Here is a 14,605-nt window from a genome sequence, read left to right on the forward strand (position 1 = left end):
AGCTCTAGCGGACTTTTAGTGATTTGCAGCCGATTGTTTTCCCATCTGATGCCTTTTCCGAATGTTTTACATGTTGACTAATTTGCCAAATACCATTGCATTATTGGTGTGCTTCAAATATGTTTTTAAAGCATTGAAAAGATAAGCATGTTATACTCTGATCTTTTCTGATGATTTTATTCTGTGTATTGATGCTCCGCCACCATGTGGACAATTCTTGTAATGTTTGGAACTAAAACCAGTGCGTCAGTTTTGGTAAAACGTAGTTTAGTGAATCAATTGAAATCACTGAAAACCATAAAAGATGTTATTTAGGATAGTGATTTGAAACGGAATCATAGCGAACTTTAATTCCACATTCAGGGAAAAAAAATACTACATTGACCTCTCCCAGCCCAACAGGTTATATCAGCATCTTTCAGATAGTTACTTTACATTCCTGCTGGTACACACTACTACGAATTTACTCTGATCTGGTCTATTAAGTACACAGTCCTAGAGCGCACTAAAATAAAATGATAAACAGTAGAATAATTTACTCTTTTAAAATGATTTAAGATTTCAACTGCTAAGGAATAGTGAGGACCAGCTGGAATATTACTATTTAGAAATATAGCAAGTCAGACAATGCGCCAGGAAGATGTGTCATCAACTGTACTCGGATCCACCAATGCGGGTCCATCGGGTTGTACCTGGTATATGGATGCTTTGACATGAGAGCGTCCGTGACATCATTCAGCGCGGGAGTCAAGTCATTTTGTCCACTGTTGCGTTGTGAGCGCATCAGTGCCACAATTTGCTCAAAACGGGGTTTCCCATAATCTTCCTTCACGTCCGACGGGGCCTCGGCCCACATTTTGTCGGCCATGCGGACGATGGAGTCGCGGCTATGGATGGCCCCGAAGTTCCCCAGTTCTACGACAGACACTTTGACACCCCAGGACTTCATCTCATAGCGAAGACAATCGGAGAACGCTTCCACGCCATACTTGGACACGCAGACAGGGGACTGAGCGATGTTCCCCATCCTTCCATAGTAGCTTGAAACGTTGACCACGCGGCCTGCAGAGAAATTCAAGACTTGGGATGTGTTGTCGTCAAAGTATGACTAACAACGAAGTAACAGAATCACGATTACAGGAAATATTTGTATGCCAAACACTTCTGGGGCATATAAAACAGATGAAAGAACTGGGAAAACAACACGTCATTTGTAACCTCAAAATCACTTAATGTGGTATTGCCTATTCAGGGCCCCCCTGCAGAGTTAAAAAAAACACAGTCAGTGTTTTAAGTAAAGCACAATAGTAAACCCTTAGGGTCTCAAAGTTGAACTGCCTTGAGAGAATTACTCCTGCCAGGAATGTGGCCTGCAGCCTCACAATTGAGTCGCCCACTGGCGTTTTATCGACAGCGAACCACAAGGAATGCAACGTGTTTATTCCAAAACCGCCGGAAAGCAAATTGTCACAAAATTGTCATTTGCAGTGACTGTGCACTAATTTAAACCCAGCAACCAGGAGGAAGAAAAAAAAACTTCCATACAGATGTCAGAGCCCGAACACAAAGATACAAATTACATTACGAAGAACTTGACAAAGAAAGGCTTTTTGCAAGTCGACATGGTCTCTTTTCAGTGCAGGAATGCTACTAATGCTCTTATCTGGAGCAAAGTCAAAGCTGGTTTTCTTGAGTAGACTTGTGAAACCCACCTTTAGCCCGGCGAATGAGTGGAAGAAGTGCTTTGGTGACCCGGATGGTCCCCCAAAGGTTGACTTCGGAAACTTCTTTGTAAACATCCATGGAAGCAAACTCCACTCCTCCGAATGATGACACGTCGGCGTTGTTGACCAAGGCCCACAGACCTGAACCTTTTACTAGATTAGTTACCAGATGATGAAAAAATATACAGACTCATACCTCGCTCGGAGTTGTCCAGGTTTTCTCGGACGAACTGGACAGCTCGGTTAACCTGCTGGTCATTGCACACGTCCAAGTGGAATACCTTCATCCGCTCTGATTGAAGCTCCTCCAGAACCTTGGCTCCCTCTCCACCTTCATCCTGCAAGGACACTATCTTACATTTTGTAACGCATCATGTCAAAATACCGTAAACAATTATTAGGATAACCTTTAATAAATGCATGGTAGTGTTTGTACTCAAGTGCCATGTTCACCTTAGGCAGGCATCCTGCAAAGACTGTGAAGCCTAGTTTGTGCAGGTGTTTGGCTAGAGCCAGACCGAAACCACTGTCACAAGTTGTAATAAACACTGCCTTCCCTTTCGCCTGCACAAAATACATGATTAAATAAAACAGAACAAAAAAAAAAATGTAATGTAATGGTTATACAATTAATCCCAAAGTCAATGATTCTCAAACTGGGTTCCTCAGGACTCTTGAAAATAGACATTTTAATTTACATTTAAGTACAATAGTACATTTGCATTATACATACATATTTTCAAATGATGAAAATTGTGGAAAATATGTATCATCTGCAAAGGGATCCATCATTTCAAAAGTTAAGTGAACCAGAGTTCTGAGGAAACATCTCCCATTGAAATGACTTGTGATGATGCGTTCACGGTCCCCCTTAGTTACCTCCACCAGCCCTCTGGGAAGCCGAGGCGTCGCGATGTACACAACGAAGAGCAAATAGGAGAGCACCACGCACTCGCTCACACTCGTTTCGGGCACTCCCAGAAGCCCCGTGGCTGCTTTCAGGAGCGCCGGCAGTCCGAATCCCAGGGATACGGTGACGATCGCGGAGAAGGAGACGAGAAGGCACACTCGGAACGCGGATAACGGCGCCATTTTAACCGAATGCCCCCTTCACGTTCCGTGACACGCCTCCTGGACAGCGACTTTCATTGGATACATCCTTATGGTCTTCTGGGGTAGAATACTATGTTTTATTCCATTAACTTTTCAATTTAAGATGTCACTGCTCACTCTATTGAAAAACAATTTGCATGTTTTTTTTTGGGAAAACATAGTCTGCAAAACCCATAAATACATTGGATGACCCCCCAGCACTTAAAAAAAACAAAATTAATCGTTTTTGCTTTCATTTTTGCTACAGGTGATGTCATAATAAAGTACATTTCTATTTAAGATCTTTGAATGTGCAGTTTTTAAGAGACTAATGTGTATGATCAGGTGAAAGGATGGTGTATTACAAAGGTAGGTACTATACATATTGATAAATTCATTGTTTACTACTAGTGTAGTTAGAATAAATTCCACGGCAAGTAAAGCACGTTTGATTGCTTTTATTGAACAAAGTTATCGCAGCATCTGTCATCTGTCTTGCATAGAAAGTGGCTGATATTTGCAATTTTGCATCCATAAAAGTCTCAGGACCAGTACTAAAGAATGGTAACAGCGACGCTTTGTGGACAAATGCACATCGAACGCATTGACTATTGTTATTACATATGCATTAAGAATAGAATATAACTTTGTGGTTGCTACTGAGCAAGGTAGGTAAACAGGAAAACAAGTGCAATGGTATTGTATATCTGATATCATATAAACATGTTAACAGCATACAAAAATACACTTGAAACAATTTCTTTTATTATTTGGTTTTATTTTTCCAAAGGTAGTATTTCCCATAAAAAAAAGTTATTCTCATCCTAGTCAAGGAAAATGTTGACGTGTACAGTATAGTATGTGTATTTTGGTGAAGTTTCCTGAAGTAAACACTTGATCTGTTTTGTTCATAAGAACTTATGATAATTGTTTTTATAAAATAAGAAGGCAAAAAAATCAAAGAATACAGGTAAATAGTACTATATTTTGTGTACAAAACAGCCTTTGGCAAGCAAAACACAATTATAGCAGGTAAGTTTATTTTAACTGCCATCATTGGAGAGTAAGCTGGTGATTGATATCAAGGTGCATCTCAATGCATTTTAATATGCACTTAAATTTCATGATGTATGTTATACAGTTTACAAAAAAACCCTATGTATTCACTACACACACTGCACTACTTCATAATTAGCTGATTAGATTTGCTCAACACAAATACTCCTTAATTAATCTTCCCTAGAAATGATAGTTTTTAATTCAGACAAAAAAATACTTCTTCCTGATATTCATAAGTATTGAGATACACCTATGTTATTATCGTGGCAGATTAAGTGCATTCCTCCACTTCTCATTTGAGGAAAGTATCAAGCTTCTTCTTGATATTGTCAAAGGAATCTGTGCCCATGTAATCCGCTTGGCCTTGCTCCCATTTTTGCTTGCGCTCTTCAGAAGACGGCTCCTGCTGTAGCGGCGTAGGTGAAAGGTGGAGTGCAGCTGCCGCGGATACTAGGCCCTCCTCTGAAGCCTGTAGAAATGCGTAAGAAGGAACCATGAGTTAAATCTGAAATACTAGGTAGTCAGCATAAGGCGCAGAACCTCCAGTGTGAAGGCATAACAAAGCCATCGTGCTTTGTTGCGCATCTTCCATACCTGGACGCTCCGAAAAGTAACCATGTCATTGTAGGGGAAGTTTACGGGAAAAGCAGCGGCATCATCCACCATCAAAAATGCATAACAATAATGATACATTACATCATCTGTCATGGCTGAAAAGTAAATGATATCCCAAGATATGGACAGTGTAGTTACCTGCTGGACACATTCTGAGTGGAAGGCCTCCTCTCCGTATTGCTCTTTTAGCATGGGCACCACACTGGTGGAGTACAAGGCCCACCAGTCTAGCAGGAAGGAGGGGCTCCCAGAGTGCCCTGTGGCCTTGACGTCCATACCCTGGCTCCAAGGTTTGGTCTTCCCCAGAAAGTGGACCACTTTGGCATTGCCACCATAGCTAAAATAAGGCAGGTAAGCAGAGTTAAAAGGGGATTTCGTTCTGGAAAACATTCTTGTCAGATATAATAATTACAATATTTAATAATAATAATAACCCTTGTACAACTTCAAATATCTGATTACTTTTCTTTATGATATTCACTTTTTCAACATATTTTTCAATAATGAAATTTTAATCAGGAACTTATGACTATGTCCTTTTGAATTTTACCTCTGGACACTGTTTCTGAATTATTCTAATTTGTAACATGGCAATATTACTATTTTAACAATAATGTCTGACTTAAACAAGATCAACGACTTGTGGAGTCGGGTCAACGAGGAACGACCTCACCATAGAATGAGCACATTTCCCCCCCCAGCCTGTTTATGTTTATTCATCAGCCTAAGCGCTGCTAAGGCTGACAAGTGGTGACATGTGGAAACTCATTAATCACTGCAACAACAGCTAAATCGCGTCAATCCTTGCCAATATGTTGCCAGGAAAAACAAAACTTAGAACTAGTGATTTAGCTTCATCTGAAAGGGGATTACACTGTTACAAGGACAGAATAGTGGACGCACAATGACCTGGCAGAGTGGTAAACATAAAAGGTCTTTAAATAAACGGCTCTATTTTGGGGATTTGCTATCAGCTGTTGGGGTGGAAACCCTAGCCGGAGTCGCAGGCATCCTCCTGCTCATCTCATTCCGAATTCCTCATCAATTCCTTACGTATCGTCACGGCTTACTCAGATTCCTTGCTGTCTTCTTCCGCTACTACTAAGAACCCCATGCCCTATGCCTCTTTTTGCTATGCAGGAACTGAATGCGGCATCCCATGTGATCCACTTGCAACCTTTAAACCGACACGAATGCAGCAGCCCCTGCCAACTACAAGTATTCAAGGCACTCTACTGGTACGTCACTTAACGATCGAGGCGCTTACCGCTTGAAGGCCGGTAGATACGTATAAATGGCGATGCTGCTGAGGTTGTAGATGAACGGGAGGTGTTTGGAAATATCAGCCGTAGCCCAGTCGCTGAAAAAGCCATTAAGTACTCCTTGGTCTCCCCCTAGAAAAGAGGTGACAACCATAAAATAATGAGATGAAGTTTCTCCAACTGCCACACTAGTCTAGATTGTATTAAAGTATGTCACATGATTGGAATTCTATTAAAGATTCCAAAGCAAGTGCATCAAGAGCAATTGGAGGTCAGCAGTTCAGTGTCTTGATGACCAAAATCTAGTTCTTATCCACCAATCAATTAGATTAAAAAGGAAAGGTCAATAATCTAAAAGGGTAAGTTACTGTCACTGACAGAAGGAATATTTACAAGCAACTATTCTTATCTATGATAGGTCCGAGTGGGTATTCTGCTTTCTAATATGTCCTGACTTTTATAAGTAGTGATAGTTTTTGCAGTTGTTGACCAAGGATTACAGTATGTGTCACATGTGTATTATATCTGACACCCAACCCGATTCCTCACTGTGGTAAATATCAAAGATCATGACTCGCTATGAATAGGGAGGCTTGCTTACTTTCAGCTCGTCATAAATTCACGTAAACAGAGTTTGACAATGACGTTTGTTGTTCAGGCAACAAACTCCTTGTCAACAAACTTCTTGTTTTACATAGGATTTGGAAAACAACAGCACATTGTAAAGTATCTGAAAATCTGAGTCCTAAACAAACTAAAAGTTCTTCAAAAGTACATCTAAATGTAAGTGAGTAATTCAAGTCCAAAGATGTTGTCAGTTTCCACCCACCCCTGAGGGCGACATTGTTGGGCAGGTAGCGTGCAGAGCCTTAATCTGAGTTTTTATTCCTATTTCATCTTGAAAATGACAAACAATCAGCCTAAAGTGAAAACATCCGAGCAGGCGCACCCTGGAATTTTGATTAGTTTTTACCATTCTTCACGGTTTAATTGCATCTGCGACGTTTCATGAGTCATTTTCCTACAGAAAAAAAAACAAAACCAACCCGCATTTACACTCAAAGCATCTGTTAAATGCCAACGGGGGTTGTCTCACACTTTTAAAGATTAAAATGGCTATAATGTCTTTGCTTGTTAATTGCCCCTTACTCCATTATAGAAGCGATATCCAACGTCCCGTAGTGAAATATTCCGCAAATAATGCTTGTAAGTCATCAAGCGAGGAAGGTAGTTAGCTTCCGCGTCTTAATTGACTTCTGTTGCTTTAGAAAAGTTCAAAGCGCATCGTTTCATCCCTCATTTAGTTTATGGCAATGATACCTAATGCAGTTTACCGCTTCCTTTGTTTTCACCCCCAACAAAATAACATTATCCCTCTAGGGACAGAAATAATTCAGGTAATGCACCAGCACCACTTTATGGATATTTGCAGTCAACTTTGAGCTCCTAAACCGTACTCACAGCTGACTTGCATAAATGTGTAAGAGAGTTTAAAGTGTACTTGCTCATGTTGTACTTCTTATTTTAGTGATGCACCATTTTTTCTGCATATTACAGTATGTAGGTGTTGCTTAAATGTGGTTCTTTTCTTGCCAATTTATTGCTATACATCAATGTAGCACTGATCCCCCACATGCTGTGATAAAACCGGATTCCACCGCTACCTTTTTAAAAATATCATTCATAATCTGTTTGCTTGATGGCGAGCCAAGCGTCATTCAAACACAAAGGTCAATGCACCTTCCAGTCTTACCTAAGCCTACACAAAATCTCCATGTGGAACAACAGCTATAACTTTTTGATGGATTGATGTGCACACCCACCAGGTCCCCAGAACCCAAGTCATTTACAGTATTTAGATTGTCCCTTAGTGAGGACATGTGAAAAACCTCAGAAGACTGTGAGTTGAAAGGGGAGGGCCTTGTACACGAGGCAATAGGCTTGATAAAGGCCTTAGTTGGAGCAAAAAGACCAAGCCTGCTTTAGTGTCGTGTTACTGAGGACTCGTGTGACAAGAAAGGGTCATAAGACGAGGCCTCACTAATGACACAGGTACATGTCTGTGTTAATGGATGGACATAAATTGCTCTAGGGCCACGACGCAAGATTCAATCTTGAAGACTTTGCTCACGTGCTTGTGCTATGAATCATCTAAATCCAGCATTTGTCAATAATGGCACTATTTATAGAAAGGCAGATAGTAAGGAGGATTGCTTCGCCTTGCCTAAGGACTGATATAGTTTAGAGTTGAGAAACAAGAAATAAACCACAATGTATGTACTCTGACGTCCACCCGTCCTTGCATTGCGATGCTTAAAGTCCCACTTAATACGAAAATAAATTCAAACTGTACGCAATATGTGCAGACTGGCTTACCGTCAAAGCTGCCGTGTTCTGTGCAGTACTGAAGCAGTTTGTCATAAGTCTCCACAGACGGACGAAAAACAAACACACCAGAGTTGAAGCAGTCAGGCCAACCAGGATCAGGGGCAGCTGACAGTTCTTCTCTGTCAAAGAGCTCATCTATATTCGTAAGCACCTGAGAAGGAGATGTAAACAGAAAGGCGGACAACATGTCTCACACTCATTTTTTTTTCCATTTAGTTGAGTTAGTACTTGATCTTGTAGTCTCACCAAAGTGTCTGCGTCCATGAAGACACACTTTGAGTAATGTGTAAGTGTCCAGCAGTGGAGTTTGGTAAAGGTGACACCCAATTCAGGCCTCTGCATCAGCGCCAAATGGGCCGTGTCTTTGCTGTCTAAAACGTCGACCTGGCGTACTTCATCGAAGATCTTCTTCAACACGGACCTGATGGTTTTTCAAGGGTCAATGAAAAACACAGGGGCTGTTGTTTTGGATTGGAATGGCGCTTTTCCTTACTGGCAGGGTTCTGATACATGTGGCCCGATGAGGGCGGCCAACTTTTTGGAGGTTTTGTGGCGGCGCAGAGACTGGCCCAGAACCATGGCTCCCATTGCATAGTTGTCATTGGTAGCTAATGTCACAAAAGCTTGGTCTGTGGAGAAAGAAGAGATGCATTGTTTTTTTTTTCCCGTTGAATTTGGAAAAATTCTGGGCAATATTCAGGTATGATTAAAAACTACTATAAGCCAAAAGTCCATCTACCATCTTTCTTGCAAATATAAAGGAACTTTTGTTGTTGAAATGATGCAATGAAGGCTGTAAGGAGAAATGTCTGGCCACACCTTCATTCTACCACACCTCCTTTTCTATTGGTGCAATGCTGTGTTGGCAATACATGTGCTCAAGCAACCTTTTGGAGAAAACATCTTGCTATTTTCCACCCTGTAAATGTTCCCTTTCGTGCTTTCAAATCCTATATTTGGTATTTTTTATACAATTTTGCATGGTCTTAAAAGTTATTTGCCATGTCCTTTTTGAAAAGCAAGGTAAGAATTTGTATTATGATTCTAAAATAGGAATTCCAAAGGTAAGTTTATGTGAAGTTGTAATGAGTGACAACTCGTTACATCCAATATTTAATTGAAACGCCACCACGACAGATAATTAGTTTTTGTTATTGTTTTCAACTTGGTCTCATCAGGGATTGCTCCATCTCGTCCCTCACATGATTTCTTTGGCACGATCTTTCTGCCAGATGCCCATCCCTGATGCAACCCACCCATTTTATATCTCGACTTAAGACCAGCTGAGTCTGGGTTAAATGTTAGCAGACAATAATAAACATCAATAATTCATGTTGCTCCTTTTGGCATCAATTTACTTTCACGTTCACAAACGAAGCCAACACAGAATGAACAGAGAAACAATAACTTAAATACATTTCTTCCCTCTATTACATGATATCCCTATACAATTTTTTTCTTGACTTTATAGCAACTTGATAAAATACAAATACACATTATAACGGCCCAGAAATGCCATTGGTCATGTTAGTAATGATGAAAAGTGACTCATTTATATTATGTTGCCTGACAAAGTCCCAACTTCTGCCTGTAAGTGTAGAATAACTGAGATTTAAAACACTGGTATTTTCCCCCAAAACTCTACTGAACACTCATCATTTTTCTTGTGATGACAGCCCATCAATTATGTCATAGCTGCCACTACCATGACTACGCACAAAAGCCCCCTATACAAGCTTGCACCCATACACTGCCTTTTCTCATCTCTCATCTCACTTTCCTCACTAGGGTCTCGGGGGTGCTGGAGCCTATCCCAGCTGACTTCAGGCCAGAGGCGGGGGACACCCTGTATTGGTGACCAGCCAATCGCAGGGCACAAGGTGACATAGGACAACCATGCACGCTCACACTCATACCCAGGGGCAATTTTGAGTGTCCAATCAGCCTACCATGCATGTCAAAAAGTTTAAGTAGTCACATACCTGCCATGATTTTGAGGAAGAAAGTCCCAGCTACGTCTTCGTAGCTTCTTGGACAGGACCAATGCACTCACGCACACAGTCAAGCAGCTTTGCCGTGGAAGTTAAAAGGAGCAACTAAAGTATACCGAGGTGCATTTATAGCAGGGGCATAGTGGTCAGCATCATGTGACTAGGGGGGCGGGGGGGGGGGGTGCTTGGGGTAGTGTCCTGTCCACACTCTGCACTTACGTCAACACATTCTACTTTGAGGAATGCTTCCAGAATCAAATCAAACTGACCCAAAATAATATACTTTTTCTTTTAGAAAACCCTGACATTGCTAATTTCAAGTGTAGTTGAATACAAGTGCAAAATACAGTGATGACAACCCTATTCATAGGTTTTAAGTCAAAATTGTACAAATGCCTTTGCTGTGTGAATTTAAAAAAAAAAGTTTCCCGTGACTGTGATGCTCTAGCGTCATCTTGTGGGTATGTAGGAATAAAGTAATGCATTGGAGTCAGTTTGGACTAAATCACACTTTACTATCAACACAGTTATTACACTTTTGTCCTACTCTACTCAAATTTTCTGTATTACCCCAGTATGCTCTTGTACATTTAATGTATTATACTTATAAGCCCTTTTTAAGTTAACCAATATATCCTAAACATTATTAGCAGAAATAGAGGGCCCAAAAATCCAATTTTGAAGGTATATAAGGGACTTGTTGGCTCTGGCCTATTACTTTAAGAATTGTCAGTTTTTGTCACTACCACATCATATATTTTAAATTCAATGCAGTGGAGCTTGCTTTGTGATTTTACTCAGTATATATTAACGTTTTATTCTATACTTTTCCCTACCGTCAGACAAAGCAGCCGACACTCTATTATCATACTCGCATACAGCTTTTCTTCAGCACATGGGGATGGATCATTGATTTTATTATTCGCACTCATCTTGACATTCTGTCAAGCACAGCGCGGAAACATGGCGGGTGGTGACCGTTTCCATGACTACGGGGCTCGAGACGGTGGAGAGGTTGCCAGGGGCTGGGGGCGCCGTAGAACCGGTTGGCAGGGGTCCTGGGCTTCTTTCTTCCAGCTCCCTTTTTTGTTTTGTTTTTTTAATAGAGGTTCTTCTGCACATAGCCGGCGATGTACTTGACGGCCAGCATGGTCTCCTCGCACGTGGGCTTGATTTGAGACTCGGGCAGCAGGAAGCCGTAACGACCGGTGTCGCGCAGCTCGAAGGTGAAGGAGTATTTTATACCCAAGTCGTAGGCCCAGTCGTCAGAGCCACCGGCAGCGGGGTCTGAGGTCACACAGGCGGGGCCAGTTATTCAAAAGAAGGGCTATGTATGCTTTTAGACAAGGAGATACTGTCAAGCCATGGTTGGGTTATTGCTTAAAATAAAAAATCAAGGTCATTTTTAATGAACAAAACTGAATGCTACAGCACTTCGGTTTTACTCACAGATGGTTGCTGCACCAGGTCCACTGGTATAGCGGGTTCCATAGAGTCCGCGGAGAGCGTTAGATGCTCCCTGAGCAATCTTCATCTGTAATACACGAGGGGAAAACTATTTAACTATTATCAGTTCACAGCTTTAAGGCAGTTTTAAAAAACGAACTTGGTGTTTGAGTTAGAGTAAATCATAACTATCAAGAACTGACATAGCAAATCAATTAGAAAGCAACTTGCATGTACTTTGATTGCAGGTTGTGTTTAAAGACTGAAAAGGAGCCTTGAATGAAATCCAGATGATAACAGAAAAAGACATCTATAGCAACATGCCACACATTTTCACGGAAATTGCGGTGGTGCCTGACAGGAAATGAAGGGCGAGAAATGCACGCTCGGGAAATGAAGGTTTTCTTTTTTTTTTGTTCTTCATCCCCATTAAAGTGTCAGATGAGAATATGGAAAATCATGATAGTACTGGAGATGAGATGCAAGTGTTAACTAACATAATCCTCCCCGCCGGGAGCCTCAAGAGGTGCCGCGACAGATAGTTGTTGGCTAATGTGCTTTCTAAGAGGACATCTGGGATACTCACCAGTTCACTGTGGTGGACGGCATGGTCGTAGGTGTATGAGTAGGGGAAGAGAAGCAGCTGCGAGTACGAGTGGATGGTGATGTAGGACTTGATGGTGGACTTGTTTCTGCGGATGAAGTCGGCCACATTCTTGACCTCGATCTCAGACTCGGGTGTGTAGCCACAGAAGGTGTCGCTGCAGGGGCTGCTGGAGGCTCCGGTGGCTAGAATAATCACCTTGGTTATTGTCTTTCAGTAGTTTAGAGATTCAGATTCATGCTACTTACTGCACCAGCCAGCGTTCCAGTTCCTGTTGGGATCGGCACCGATACAGCTAGATCCAGAATTCCTGGAGCGAGTTTTTCTCCACATTCTGTTCTAAAAAGCAAACAAGGCAAACACAGTCATGGTTTTTCGATGTGAGTCTTGCCGGGCAATGGTCTAGTTATGGGTACCCTCTTGTGAGTGTAGTCGTAGCCATCAATGTTGAAGACGGGAAGGACGTAGACGTCCATCTGGTTGAGTAGACTGGTCATCTGGGAATCTGCGCCGTAGGTGGACAATGCCTGTGGAGGAAAATCTTATGGAAAAGTCCCTCTTTTTTTTTACCAGGTCAAGTTCTTTGTGTCTTACCTCCTGGACAAACCATTGGCAGAAAGCAGGGGAGATCCATTCTCTAGCGTGGATGCCACAGTCCATGAAGATGGCGGGCTTGGTGGAGCCGGTCTTCTTACCGATCTGGGATGACAAGCATTTGATTTAAAATAAGAAAGAAAGAAAAAGGGTTTATGGATACCTTAAGGAGAGTCATGGTGCGTCCCTCGTAGGTTTTGCCAATGACTTGTTTGCTGATCAGATTTGGGTTGGAGGAAGAAATTGATGCAATCCAGGCCTGGACCTGCAAACAAAACAAAATATTTAATGAGGCTTCTAATTGTAGGCTGTCTTCCGCAATTAAAATAAATTCTACTGCTTTTTAAAAGATTTTTTATCTTACTTTGTCCCAGCTGTTGTATTTGGTATAGCTGTGGCTTCTAGGTGAAGGTTGATTATCAGCCTGTTCCTCAACAGCAGCTTGCATATCGTCAATCAGGACCCTGTCGGGAGATTGTATTGTTACAGTATACAGTTGTATTTTGTTACACGTTTGATTGACACAAAATGTATACTTCTGCAGAAATTTTAATCAGGGTGTAACTTACTCATGCTTTATGTTACTTCGCAGCAACATGGTGTTCACCATTTCACGGTACATGGCGGGTACATGAAGGTCCACGTCGGTGTCGATGGTCACCCACTCAGGGCTCTCGGGGCTCCAGAAGTCCAACTACAAATTGGCCAAAGAGTTAATACCGCAACATCCCACATGTGAAGGTAAGTTCATCATCAAAGTTATACCTCAATGGATTGTGCCAAATCCTGGATGGCTGTTACATGTTCATCATACTCGGGTTTCAGCCGCAATACTTGGTCGCTTGAAGGGGGGAAAAAATGCTAAGTGTCATATTTGGTGTACATCCATTTTCCTCTTTATAGGGTTTGCTCATAAAGAAATTGTTACTGTTAGACCATTTAAATATTTCATAAACATTACTCCATAGCCTTAGACAAGGTAAAAGCGAATATTATGCCTTTTCACAATATAGTAATTCTCAACTTTGATTGGTATTGACTGCAAAGTTCAAGAAACGACTCTCGGTATGATGCAATGCAGTTCAACGACAATGATAAACTGCGTCACAGTGGGGGTAAAAAAAAGCTCTAAAATGACAACTTTGTTTGCCGGCACACAGAAAATTGCAATGCTCTGAGTTGACGGGAGGCTAATTGAACTAGATCAGAACCCTACGTTGCCATGATGGATCCCAGGCAGTTGTCACAGTATGATTAACTATGATTTTGCTCAGCATGTCTCACACCCGCGGGAAAAAAAAAGTGTAATTGTCTTTTCTTCGGAAGATTGGGAAATCTTACCCATCAAAGCGAGTGATGTCAGCCAGGGCGACGGCAACCAGTCCCAAAAGTAGGAGGACCCTCATTTTGGCAAGTGGGCCCAACGTGGCCTTTAGGTAGCTTTTATATTCCCCAGTTCGACCCTTCCCACACACCATTTGCAATCAGTATTTCCATGCATCAGTCAATCATTAATCGGGGGAGAGGTGCCTAAACATGCAATTTGAACATTTTTAGAATGATGACACATTTCATGATTAACTTAGTAAGTTTGATGCTCTAGTTTATTCATGTTCTCACATATTCACAACTGTACACGGAGGCAGTAGAAAACATTATATCAACATATTTAAATACCACAAAGAACAACCACCCATATGGACATTTTTTTTGTACATCATGCTACCACCAAAAGTATTCATTACATGTTTTGACATTTACACAAGAAACATATTGGACAATACATTTACCGTATAGCATCCCAGATATTTTTACGTAAAACAGCACATT

General features: G+C 41.4%; 3 protein-coding genes and 1 long non-coding RNA gene across 8 annotated transcripts in view; 1 reads left to right on the top strand and 3 right to left on the bottom strand.

Annotated features, from left to right (window-relative positions):
- The window catches only part of LOC144209310 (uncharacterized), a 97,125-nt gene that overhangs the window by 404 nt on the left and 82,116 nt on the right, over positions 1 to 14,605 (top strand). The window contains exons 2-3 of the long non-coding RNA XR_013329081.1: positions 5,631 to 5,728; positions 13,368 to 13,516. This is a non-coding gene — a long non-coding RNA (uncharacterized LOC144209310). The remainder of the gene's footprint in view (positions 1 to 5,630; positions 5,729 to 13,367; positions 13,517 to 14,605) is intronic.
- On the bottom strand, positions 158 to 2,826 carry bdh1 (3-hydroxybutyrate dehydrogenase, type 1). Of its 4 annotated transcripts, none has more exons than XM_077736071.1 (5): positions 2,604 to 2,826; positions 2,178 to 2,288; positions 1,921 to 2,077; positions 1,713 to 1,871; positions 158 to 1,062 (listed from the first exon to the last, which is right to left on the bottom strand). In XM_077736071.1, exons 1-5 carry the CDS (start codon positions 2,814 to 2,816, stop codon positions 605 to 607), a joined length of 1,098 nt encoding a protein of 365 aa, XP_077592197.1. In that variant the 5' UTR covers positions 2,817 to 2,826; the 3' UTR covers positions 158 to 604. The 4 variants fall into 4 exon arrangements, with proteins under 4 accessions (XP_077592197.1, XP_077592199.1, XP_077592198.1 ...); XM_077736073.1 differs by having other exon boundaries at positions 160 to 1,062; positions 1,921 to 2,062; XM_077736072.1 differs by having other exon boundaries at positions 160 to 1,062; positions 1,713 to 1,865.
- On the bottom strand, positions 3,423 to 10,256 carry gyg1b (glycogenin 1b). Of its 2 annotated transcripts, XM_077735540.1 has the most exons (8): positions 10,123 to 10,256; positions 8,634 to 8,769; positions 8,387 to 8,561; positions 8,129 to 8,291; positions 5,758 to 5,884; positions 4,629 to 4,827; positions 4,470 to 4,541; positions 3,423 to 4,344 (listed from the first exon to the last, which is right to left on the bottom strand). In XM_077735540.1, the coding sequence occupies exons 1-8, from the start codon at positions 10,127 to 10,129 to the stop codon at positions 4,168 to 4,170; spliced, it is 1,056 nt and encodes a 351-aa protein (XP_077591666.1). In that variant the 5' UTR covers positions 10,130 to 10,256; the 3' UTR covers positions 3,423 to 4,167. The 2 variants fall into 2 exon arrangements, with proteins under 2 accessions (XP_077591666.1, XP_077591667.1); XM_077735541.1 differs by lacking the exon at positions 4,470 to 4,541.
- On the bottom strand, positions 10,806 to 14,255 carry cpb1 (carboxypeptidase B1 (tissue)). Its single transcript, XM_077735538.1, has 11 exons — positions 14,117 to 14,255; positions 13,541 to 13,616; positions 13,345 to 13,469; positions 13,140 to 13,239; positions 12,939 to 13,040; positions 12,776 to 12,880; positions 12,598 to 12,708; positions 12,430 to 12,520; positions 12,164 to 12,366; positions 11,581 to 11,665; positions 10,806 to 11,418 (listed from the first exon to the last, which is right to left on the bottom strand). The coding sequence occupies exons 1-11, from the start codon at positions 14,251 to 14,253 to the stop codon at positions 11,231 to 11,233; spliced, it is 1,323 nt and encodes a 440-aa protein (XP_077591664.1). The 5' UTR covers positions 14,254 to 14,255; the 3' UTR covers positions 10,806 to 11,230.

The sequence above is a fragment of the Stigmatopora nigra genome, chromosome 16 (genome assembly GCF_051989575.1).
Source record: "Stigmatopora nigra isolate UIUO_SnigA chromosome 16, RoL_Snig_1.1, whole genome shotgun sequence".
NCBI classification, from domain to species: Eukaryota; Metazoa; Chordata; class Actinopteri; order Syngnathiformes; family Syngnathidae; genus Stigmatopora; species Stigmatopora nigra.